The sequence below is a fragment of the Pleurodeles waltl genome, chromosome 8, assembly GCF_031143425.1.
Source record: "Pleurodeles waltl isolate 20211129_DDA chromosome 8, aPleWal1.hap1.20221129, whole genome shotgun sequence".
NCBI classification, from domain to species: domain Eukaryota; kingdom Metazoa; phylum Chordata; class Amphibia; order Caudata; family Salamandridae; genus Pleurodeles; species Pleurodeles waltl.
The window spans coordinates 857,327,125-857,339,280 of record NC_090447.1 but is presented as its reverse complement, the minus strand read 5'-3'; the positions used below and the strand labels follow the sequence as shown (position 1 = coordinate 857,339,280).

At 41.5% G+C, this 12,156-nt stretch overlaps 1 protein-coding gene and 1 long non-coding RNA gene across 4 annotated transcripts in view; one reads left to right on the top strand and one right to left on the bottom strand.

Moving 5' to 3' along the window:
- Positions 1–12,156, top strand: part of LOC138250355 (uncharacterized) — a 181,222-nt gene that overhangs the window by 108,479 nt on the left and 60,587 nt on the right. Inside the window, exon 3 of one of the 3 annotated variants that reach the window (XR_011194940.1) lies at positions 3,545–3,601. The exons of the other annotated variants lie outside the window; for them this stretch is intronic. This is a non-coding gene — a long non-coding RNA (uncharacterized lncRNA). The remainder of the gene's footprint in view (positions 1–3,544; positions 3,602–12,156) is intronic. 3 annotated transcript variants of the gene reach the window in all.
- Positions 1–12,156, bottom strand: part of TGDS (TDP-glucose 4,6-dehydratase) — a 377,842-nt gene that overhangs the window by 316,706 nt on the left and 48,980 nt on the right. The window contains exon 2 of the mRNA XM_069205136.1: positions 6,117–6,183. Within this exon, the coding sequence (XP_069061237.1) occupies positions 6,117–6,183 (67 nt within the window). The remainder of the gene's footprint in view (positions 1–6,116; positions 6,184–12,156) is intronic.

Here is a 12,156-nt window from a genome sequence, read left to right as displayed (position 1 = left end):
CTGTTTAGATCCCCAGACGACTCTACAGTGGGTAGAATGTATAAAGCTATGGTGTCGTCTGAAAAAGGGGGCTCACAGTCATTTCTATTTAAATTTGGTGACCCGAAATTTTTCAAAAAAGTTAAACTAAAAGTGCTGCAAGGGATAGCAAGGAGCTGCTACCAGTTGAGGCGGCAGTTGGGTGTACATTATTATAGTTATCAGGCCCCTATTTGGGATTCCCCGGGTACTCCAGTATGCTTCCAGGATATTCTTGTACTACCACTTAAAAAGGCTGGTGTGGAAAGGTGGGGGGAGATTGCGCGAGAAGGTACTCTACTTTCTTGGGATGAATTGGTAAGAATAACGGATGGTTCTCTGTCCAGGTTAAAATATCTACAGATAAGACAGTGGGAAAAAGTAACTAAGGTGGGATTAGGGGCGGTAAATGTTTTGGAGGACTCTTTTTTTTTTTAGACTTGACAGTCTCGGCTGGGGGGAAAAAGGTGGCAGCTTGGTACTGAGAAATCTTAGAAACTCTGGACGAGAATTTTGACTTACCAAGCAAGTTATGGGGCAAGGTGATGTCAGGGAACAAGATTGGGTTGTGGTGGAGGAAGTCGTGTATGACTTTATATGAAGTAATAAAGCCGGCTCCACTAAGAAAAAATCATCTTTATACTCTACATAGAGCATACATATCTCCAGCAAAACTCTCTAAATTTAAGAAGGGGGAAGAGATTAAGTGCCCGAAATGTGGTGGGTTAGGAGCAACGGATATACATATGTTCTGGGACTGCCCTTTGGTACGGTTGTTTTGGGAGGAGGTCTGTAGGGCCTGGTCTTCTATGTTGGGTTGGAAAATCAATTTATCACTCCCACTAATTATTTTTGGGCAGCCCCAGGAGGAGGAGATATGGAAAACAGTGAATAAAAACAGTTGTGCACTTCTGTTTTTTGTAACGGTGTTGGGACGGAAGGAAATCTGCAAAAAATGGCTGAAGGAGCACCCGCCTAGCTTTACAGACTGGTTGAATGCTGCTCTTCGGGTGGCAAATTTGGACCTTAATGTGCAGGGCACAAAGAAAAGTGTAGAAATGTGGGCAGCTTTATTAAAATGGGTAGAGCGTTGTCATATTTGTCTTCTTGAAAAATTGTTTTTGTTAAAATTTTCACGGAGGGGGATTTAGGGGGATTTATGCGGAATTGTAGTTTGGAGTTTTCCTTTGCCCCAGTCCAATGATTAAGCACCGAGTGAAGCCTTGGCAGGTCGGTGTAGGCGGACCAAGAGAAACAAAGGTGCACCCCTGACTTGACTATCTTTTCTTAGGTAAAAGGGCGAAGAGGTTACAGGAATGAAGAGAGATTTCAAGCGGGGCTGAATGAGGACAAAAAATAAATAAATAAATAAATAAACAATTTAGAACACTAATTTGGAAAACATCTAACTAAGGTCTCTGTCAAAAGCAAGCAATTGGTACCTAGAAAGGAAAAGCAAACAGACAAATTACAATAATTACCCTCCAAGGATTAGGTCAGCGCGCAGGTTCAGTCTTCGTCTTCAGGACATCGGTCAAATTGCCATCAGTCAGAACTCAGCTCTGGGGCAAAAGGGCACTTCCCTCATATGGAGGTAAAGTGTAAATGGATAATTCTAAGGGCGAGGATGGTTTAAGTAAACCACCAAATCACCAAACAGAGTAACAGAGTTTCTGGATAAAATCAATAGCATTCCCTAACCCACCTAAATGACCTCCCTGTGACATGGGTTTTTATCCCTTTTTCGTTGTACATTTCCCCAAAATTCTATTGGACATTCGTTATACCCCACTATCTTTACCCTATCAAATAAGCATTAGGTAATCCTAATCTTCACCCCATATTATTTTACAAGTCTTTGATTGGTCTTCGTAATTGATGTCTTCAAAAGTGGCACGTCCGGTATGATTTCATCTTTTTGTAATTCTTTGCACATCTTTTGGTCAGCAGTTCCATAGTCTTCACCGGTTTGAATGACCTTGTACATTACATTAATCTACACTGTTTCAATTCATTTTAACATTTATTTTGCAAGACGATGAGAAGCGGCGGGAAACTGATTTACATGGTTACATTCATCTTCCAAGTCGAAGAAAACGAATAAACAGGGTCATGGCCCCTTGTGAGTCAGCACCCTGGAAAATAGAAAAATGCATTTATATATGAGAGCCAGGCAGCTAAGCTGCAGCTCATGCTAATTTACGGCCTATGAGGTTTTCAATACAGATTTAATAACGCAAATGTTAGTATAAGCTCATTTGAACGTAACAAACATTTTGGTCATCATTATTAGTTTGCGTATATATTGGTGGCCACTCTTCGTGGTCACAATTCAAGCGCACGTCTAAGCAAAATTGCTATTATTATAGTTTCTATGCGGCATCATCACACCTTAATTCATAAACATTTCATGCTAATATAGATTATATAAGCTACGCTCTCTCAGTGGCATGGTGTAAACCCTGGGCCAGAGTATATCTGCTTCCGTACTTTCATAGTCACTTAAATATGGAATAATCCAAGAGGTATGAAGGAAAGGAGTAAGTACAACTTGAGGGAAGGAATATTCCTATTATGGTGAAACAGAAGCAGGTCAGAGTGAAGGACATCTAAAGACAGGAGCCAAAGTGGAGCAACACATATAGTTAAAACTGAGAGATGAAGTGTTGCTCTATGGCTGGCTTGTCCAGCATATGGCCTGCAGGCCACAGTATTTCACCCCTCCCCTCCCCCCCCGCCCCACCCCACCCCAGGCCTTCACCATGTGCCTTTCAGGTTTTTTTTTTGTTTTACCTTATCTTTGTCTTGACCCATAAAGCAATGACAGTGAGTCCTGCACACACACACTGTAGGAAGCTCCTGGTGAAACTGCTCTGGACTGAGCAAACAAATGACAGCCGCCGCCCCCCTTGGTGTTTGTATCCTAATTAGGTGTTAGCAGGCCACTCAAATTAGCCACCCAGCAGTCAATATACCTTCAGTTGAAACAGTCACACCTTGTACAAGTGATGAACCAGCCCATCACACAACATTGTGCAGCTTTCTTCTCGTTCCAATCCTACCTTACTGTATAAAAGGGCAAGAAAATCAATGTATGAGCTCAGTGCTTTACTTAACAAGAAAGGCGCAGGGACCAGATCCTGCAGCCACTGCTGCCAAATGCTGAATTGTGGAATACTAAAGTTGTATAGATTTAATTTCAACTCATGCCTTTTTGCAATCCCCACCTTTGTTTCTTTATTTCACTCTCAAAAACTCCTTTTTTTAGGGACGAGCACAAAGCGCTCCGCCCCCTGTTGTAATCTCTCTTTGGGCTTCTAACCACACCTATGTCACATCAGTCACTTTCATTGGTTCGTGGGCTTGCCTATTAAAATCCGCTTGCTTTCATTACTGAAAGGCATGCATACGTCATGCCTTTTCTGGTATTTAGCCCTTCTCGAGCGCACCGACAAACTACTGAAAACATACGAGGCTCCATGTTTTCCGTCTGGTTTCTCAACTACTTTTTCTCTTTATTTCGCAGCGGAATCTCGTTGGGCAGTAGTTGAGCGCTTTGCATGACATCGATCCTGTTACATAGGTAATTGCACTTTTGCCAGTTACATGGATAATTGCATTTTTGCCAATAGGATTCACTGCGAGGGAACTTTTATTTCCCTTTGTGTGTCTGCTTTGCGTTGATTGTGGCCGTAGGCTCACTTATGTGAAACTTTAACTTTTCAGTTTATGTGGTAAGAAAAGTCTTGTTAGTTATGTGAAACTGTTTTACTTTTAATTTTCAATTTATGTTGCAAGAAAAGTCCGGTTAGGAGTTTACAATGCTAATAGCTCTAACTCGAGCAAACGCGAGACTCATTGTATTGCAAATGCTTGTTTTATACAGGCTTGCTCCATAGGTCACTGTTTTCTTATTTTTCTCTTCCTCTTTCTGCCTTTATTTCTTTTGCACTGGGTCAAAGTCTAATGATGAAAAATAAGTCCAAGTCCCCAATCAGTCCTGGAGCACATAACCTGCAACCCCAGCACAAATTAAGCACTGCATGTATTTAGAAAAAATAAAAAGGGCGATGGCACTACATTTAACAAACAAAAGTGAAGTTTGTTATGCAAATGCCCAGTGGCTTTTGAATGAATACTGTAAGAGGCATGGATTTGATCAGTATGCTGTGTTTTGGCATTTAATAGTAGAACTTCCAAACTGAATGGCAATCATTACATTAACATCTGAAAAACGAAGCACTGCAAGGATTCAAACGTATCCCCACACACAGCATGCAGATATTTGCACAAGGAAAATAACCTACAGAAGTATTTCACTGGACCGGAGATTGTGACCTGCAGGTTACACAAAGATATCTACAATAGCTGCATGAAGAAACCAAGCTAGCTCACTAGGATATGTACCAGTGATCTGTACTGCTGCAAATTAAGCACATTGTCATTGTTATGAAACGTAATGACTGTGGTAACAAATAGCATGTAAAAAAAAAAAAAAAAAAAACACAAGCGTCCCTGCATTTACTGAAGAATGAATGCAGGTGCCTGAAGGCTCAGTGAGCTGAGGTTTTAAGGATAGGTAGGCAAGGAGTAAAGCGCTGTGACAGCTGGAAAATTCATAAAACACAGTGCTATCCAAACAATGATACATAGTTGAGCTCAACCAAAGTACCTTTTGTTCTGGTCTGGCTCGCTTGCTTTACTCAAATGGCCCATTGGTTCCCAAAAATGTTGCAATCTGGCCCTCAATGAAAATGGTTTGGCATCCGTGCTCTATGGGGTGCCCTATCAGACAAAGAGAAGCAAGCTATTAGGGTGGGATGGCTTAAGGTGGAAGGGAAGATGAACTCGGATGTCCACCCAGGAGCAGAGAGGGGTGACCAATAGAGAAGGCCTGCAAAAGAAACAATAAATCTAATCTACTGGGGATCACTCAGGAGTGAATGAGGAGCAACCCAATGAAAAACAAAACTAATAGATGGAGCATGCAGAGTGGGGCCCACCCAGCAGTGGAAGAGGAGCAATCCAGGGATAGGCACAACTGAAAGAGGGAGCCTGTGTTATGAGGTAAACTATGAACAAGGAGAAGCGGGAAGGAGCAGCGTTCAGAGTAAGATAACTAAAGAAATAAAGGAATATGTTTTCTGCAGTCCATCCAAGAGCAGAAAAGGAGACATCCACTTAAAGGAACAAGTGATAGAAGTATGGTCTAAAGAGTCCACCAGGAGTTAAAGAACAACTCCATTGAGTGCAAAGGTTATGGAAAGAAAAGAACAAGGATTATCTGATATTAAGAGTGACTCGATAACCAGAACTGGAGAACCATTGGAAGAGTAATACTGTGGAAGGAAATAGTTATTAGGGTTATGTGGGTTGTAGGAGAGAGAAGTACAGAATGGATAAGAATTGAAGACGAATTCGGATCTAGACCTGCCTAAATGGCTTCACAGGAAATGGACCTTAACCTCTCTGCTCTGAAATGGACTTCCAGATTGTAAAATAATAGATGCCAAGGGATGAGAGACTAAGAAGGGGTGAAAGGGGTGGGTGGTGACTGGTCCACACTGGACTACAGAAGAAGAAAAAACAGCCTGTAGTTCAGCTGGGCTGAAGACACAAGGAGGCAGTAAACTGGGATTGGGACTGAAGTGAAAAATCAGGGGTTGCAGGGGTCACCGTCAGTCAGGGAACATTGTCAAGTCAATAAGGTGTGCTAGACTACAGAAAAACAAGTAAAACAGTACAAATTAAACAAAAGAAGCACAGTACAAATCATAGATAGGTAAGTGATTCAGCAACAATGCTTTAAACAGAAATACATTTTGGAGCAATAATAGAGACCATCACTCGTGAGTTAGAGTGAAAACCTGAAACTGCCTTACCTCTCGACCATGGGGAATCCCCAGGGTCTGCTGGTGCAGATGTAGCAGTTCCAAGCTTCAGTGCCACAGCAATAAAACATATCTTATAGCCAATAAGGCGATGGCACAAAGTGTGGAATGACACATGACATACATTTCATTTAAAACAAACAACCTGTGAGCAATTGCATTAGTAGACATTGAAAATACCTTAACATTGTTTGTTTAAAAACATACCTTGTCAAGATTAATAACCAGATGATCGGGATATTGTTTGACAAAAGCGATGACCATGTGAGAAGCTCTATAAGAAGAGGAACATAAATGTAAACTACACTTCTATACATTAAGTGTTACAGTCTTTCATTTGATCACTAATGGAAAAGGATTTTAATAAACGTTCTCGTTGGAAATGCATTTAAATACAAGTTTTCAAGGTAGTCAACTTGTCCTTGTACAAAGCGTAATAATTCTGCCATGATGCTGGACAGTAAACATGCGAAGAAGTTGAGTTATTTAATAACTCAATGAATGACCACAATGATAAGAGACGTCATCAATGAGAACAACACGTGTAAACTACCTAAAGACTTGCAGGAAACAATAACTTAAGACGAAGAATTTCCGAGGTTAATATGCTGTGGAACTTGTGAGATTTCAGTTCAAAGAGTTCTTAACCTTCATAAGCCAACTACAGTTCATTGGGTATTTTCTTCTATTTTAATTTTAGAAAGGATACATGTATGAGATAAAAAGCAATCACTGACAAAGCTAACAGGGTTGCTTTTGTAAAGATCGTGCACACAGACACAAAACATCCATGCAAACACTGATAATAACTTATGTTTTATCCAGTGTTTCACAATGCACTACTGCCACTTCAAAAAGCTGTAAATATAAGGTGTTACTATTACCCAGAAGAGAAAAATAGACCGCAAGGGAGGGATGGAGGGGTTAAAAAATATACATCAAGGAAGGGGAAACAAATTGACGACTCAGGGCCTGAGAGAGAGTTCGAAAACATGGAAGGCTCTAGGGGAGACACCAAGGCGAGCCAGGTGCCCATACCTTCAAAATAATACAGAGGCTGACACACATAGACCGCAACCTTTTTACCAAGGGCAGAGCTTTGCATGGCTCTTTAGTTCCCATTACGCTTTCACGGTGCCGACTCACATAGGCAGACCATATATAATGATAATGCTTGGGCTGCTTAGAAGATACTGAGTTGGATAATCATGATGATGAAGTTGAAGTGGAAGAGGGGGAGACGGAAAAAGAAGTGTGGGGGCAACAATACCAAGTTGCAAGAGAAGTGGAGGTCGTGGTCAGAGAAGGTGTTCGACCGTCAAGGGCCCATGATATTTAATGTGAAGGGCAGAGTTGATGTGTTACAAGGTGAAAATAAAAAAACAGCAGTGCCACAGCAAGAACAGTCACACTGGCAGAAAACTGTTCCAGGAAGGCAGGTTTCAGTACGGCCCCAACAATGAAATCAGGTATGGTGTTGGGTATTAGAGGAGGGAAGTAAAATGTGCTGTCTATTGTGTGAGGTCGGAGTGTGGTAATGACAAGGTTGAGGGGCAGGGCGGCTGACAACAAGACAGTATGTTATGGGTAAGATAACAGACCCTGATGAAGCGATTTTTGGTATACGACATTAAGAAAGATACGGAGAAAAGTGGAGGTTACAAAGGTGAGAATCATTAAAAAGAAATTATAGAGATAAAACATAAGGAACTGAAATACACTGGAGTCATTAAGCCCTTGTGGGCCCTCCTCCTCATTTCATCAAAAGCACACAAACAATCCTTACACTCCAATCCACCACACATATTACCTTTACCAGTTATCAAATCTAACACACACTCATAACTCTTGTCCATCCCCTCTCACACACCATACACTCTTTTCCTAAACACATCACCGTCTTTACTATTCACCTTCCACCCACCAACAGTACTTTAATCACAAATCCTTCTAAGAAAACCATTTCATAAATATCTTCTCTTGCTACACCACAAAAACAAAGCATAACACAACCACTCAATTTCATCATACATTCTGTACCAAATTAGAAACATACACCCACGTCTCACTCTCCTGACTACACAGATAATACACATTCTAAACCTTCTTTGCTCCCAAATTTTCTCTTCACAACCACATAACACAAAGAGGCCAACACAACAACTTTCATTCACCTACCTCTCATCCACTGCACAATTTAGAGCCTTACGCCATGACCCACATGCTCCACCACCACCTCTAAACCATACACTTTCCACCTTGAACAAACACAAAGAAGTAAAACAACACGCCGCTCCTCGCAACTTCGCATCTCCATGTCTATTGCACAAGGCTACCCTACAAAAAAAACGCAGCTCACTAACTCACTCTCAACCACCATCTCCACCAACTATGCATTCGCACTCATCAAAATGCCTTCTAAGCCTGCTGGATGAGGCATAGAATATAGAAAAACACTATTGCTATTCTCATACAGCAAATACCTCCACTAATGGCACACCTGCTACAAGTTCAAAATTTACTGCTCACTCTTCTACAAAACAAAGTCACACCTCCACCAACACACAATCTCTAAACTGCCTACTAATAAATGCTCTATCACTCTCTAAAAAAACACCACATCTACGACCTACTCACTGACACACAAACTTACTTACTTTGCATAACTGAATCATAGTCAGAAGATGACAGGCCCAAGTATTACACAAAGCCTTTCTAACAGGTTATCCAACTATCACACACAATTGTATAGCAAAAGAGGAGGATGCCTAGCCGTTATAGTCAAGCAAACAATAAATCGCACGTTTTCATACAAGGTTCTAGGGCCCTCATCATAAGATACAACCCTACATCAACTTCCTCCTGTAACATCCTTCTGCTTTACACACCACCACCTACCAATGCAACATTCCCAGACACACTTCTAGACAAAGTTTAAAACTTTATAACACTACACGCCAGCCTATGCATTCGTGGTGACAAACCCAATCTGCCCATCCAAAAACTATACCTCACTGGCCAAACACACTCAACCTACATCAGACCATCCACAAACATCACTGGACACATCCTAGATGTCATTTTTGCAAATCCAGAATAGGTACCTTTTTAAGGATTACTCCAGACACATAGTCAAACCACCATTTGCTAGTGTTCCAACTTAAAACACCACAAAGCAACACATTGAATAACAACTTACATGCATCTTCCTATCAACCGTGGAACAAACTCAATTTTCATTACTTAGAAACAGAACTAACTTTCAACACAGATTTCGACACAATAAATTCCATTAAAAAACTTTATGAGTGGCTACAGGAAGCTTTTTATTTCCTAATACCACTAAGAACAACAAAACAGGACAAAAAGAAAACAAGCACCTTGGAGAATATAGAACTAAAAGAGATAAACAACCAATTAGAAAGGGGCAACACACTTGGCTCAAACAAACTGCAATTAAGACAAACTTTTCCTACAGAAACTTAACAGAATATGCAATTCAACAATCAAAAAAGAAAAAAGAAAAAAAAGTTACTATTGGGACAGAATTCTAAAAGCTAAATGTGCAAATAAATCATTTTATAAAATTATCACCGTAACCTAAACGCACAAAAGGAACTCATCTCATTACTCAAGAATTAAGAATTAATTGGCAAACTGGCAAATCATTATACAACCAAACCAGACATGTTGGACTCCTTTGTTAAAAACAGAGGAAAACCACCAGCACCAACTCATTTTCGAAAACTCCCTTCCATAGTAGGCTAACCTATCCTCTGCATTCCTTCAAACAAATATCAGAAAGTGAATGTATGGATCTGGTCAAAGCAAGCAGGCCAGCCTTCTGACCCTTCTCCACCATAAACCTTCAAAAACATTTTTCTAACTACCTCAGCTGCCACCCTAGGGAGAAGAACCATCAATAATTCTTTAACTGTGGGAATCTTTCCTGATCGCCTAAAAAAAGGCACACATAGGCCCATTATTAAAAGAACACAAACCTGCACTGGCATGACCCAAACAACTACTTACCGATTACAAATGGACCTTTTCTGAGCAGACTGACATAGCAGCATTTGGCCTGATGTCACAATTCATTGAAGATAACTCCATACTTTCAGACTACAGAACAGGAATCCACCCAGGAAGAGGAACATAATCTACCCTCACTGCCATCCGGGATGACCTTAAAAACACAGCAGACCAGAACAGGGTTGATGCACTACTTCTCTTAGACCTCTCAGCTGCCTTTGACACACTTGGCCATGACACTAGTACAAAAACTCTACAAAGTAGGCATAGAAGGGACTGCTCTCAACATCACATCCTACCATGGAAACAGAACAAATGTCATCCATCTCCTCCTTTCTCATCCAAACTGTACTTCACAAAAGCAGGGGTTCCTCTCGGCTTTATCAGCTCACCAATGCTTTTCAAAATCTACATGCAGTCATTACATAGAATGATCAATGAATTTCAGCACACATGCTAGAACTATGCAGATGAGACACAAATACTCCTTATATGGAAAGCCCCAAAGACATTGGAACTCAAAAATCATCAGGTGCCTCAGAGATGCTGATCAGTGGACAACGGAGCCTTTTCCAAATGAATGCTTCCAAAACCAAAATACTCACATGTGGCAACTGGAAAAATTATGACCCGCTCTGCACCTGGCTTGACGATCCACAACCACCTTTTAAAGTAAGTAAGTAAGAAACCTTGGAACTACCATGGATAAATTAGCAAGATCAAGCTTCATTACTATGAAAACTATTCAAAGCATCTTCCCCCACCTGGGATTTCCACACAAGGTCCAGGCTACTATCTCTCTTGTACTGTCTGAACTGGATTAAGCCAATGGCCTCTACCACGGATAATACCTATCAAATTTTGCTGCCAGACTACTCCTACATTTAAAGCCCACGAGCCTACGTCCCCAGCCTTGAGGGCCCTACACAGGTTACCGGTTGCCAGAAGATCCATCTTCAAGCTACTTTGTATCAACCACAAAGCAATACATGGAACAGGACCACTTTTCATCAGAAATAAAATCACTAAATTCAACAACAAAAACAACCGCTCCAAATTTGCAACTCGTCTAAAAAACGGTACATCTTTCTCTGTTCAAGCAGTCAAACTATGAAATTCACCAGCCTCAAACACAAGAGCCACGGATAACCATATTATCTTCAGAAGACTACTCAAGAGTAGGCTCTTTCCTACATAACCACCATATTCAAACACTAATGTACAGCATATCCCTGTGAATATGAAATTACATGTATGTATCTAGATATGTGTATGTCTTTGTACAAATGTGTAATTATGTTTAACACGTATAGATGTTCTTTAAGTCTGCTTAGCAAATGTAAATACACATTTTTTTATTAAATGTATTTTTATTGAAACAAGGTGATGAACTCACAGTGGAGTTAATTCGGCATTGTTCACATTGGCATGCATGGATAGTTACAGAGTACGAGTCTCATGGTCTACCATAGTCTTCAGGAACATACATTCCATTTTACAAATTATGAATAACCAAAATACGGGGTGTTTCTGCCGGGGAGTGGGCGGGGTACAAATGGGGTATGGGGAAATGGGGGGCAGGGGAGGTGAGGGGGAATTAGGCAGGTGTATTGCGGGCAGGTTGGATGGGGAGTGGGAAGGGACGTAGTGGTGCTTATCAGTGCAGATCTGAAACATCTTATGTGTATTGATGGAAATGAGAGGATCATTACCCAATTGTTGGAGATACAGCATTTGCGGAGGCTGAGTAACTCCCCGCCACGGAGCGCCTCTTCAGCCGCTCTCCACTTACGCAGGGCCCCTTGCGATGCCTCCACTAGTGGCAGGGTTGCCGAGTGCCAGTGAAGTGTGAGTATGCGGATTGCCAGTAGTAATGCTAGGACTGCAAACCCATGGTCTGCCTCCAACTGGTTGAATAGAATCATGAGGCCCTCTGTGTGGAGGTCTCCCATAGTGTGTAGGGAGCTGGACTTCCAAAGTGTCATTGATGTTGTGGTGTAATGTCCAGGGTCGCCACACCAGAGGGATGTTTGGAGTGTAGGCAAATTTATTTGGTGAAAGGTGGTGTACGCAGAGTGTGCAGGACCACGCTATCGACACTTGAAGGGACCACGGCTAAGGGGGGCTCTAGGGAATAAGAGGCTGCACAACGAGGCTGGAGAGATTTCACCTTGGTCATCGCACGCCTCACCCATAGAGCGGCCCGCTGTCCAGC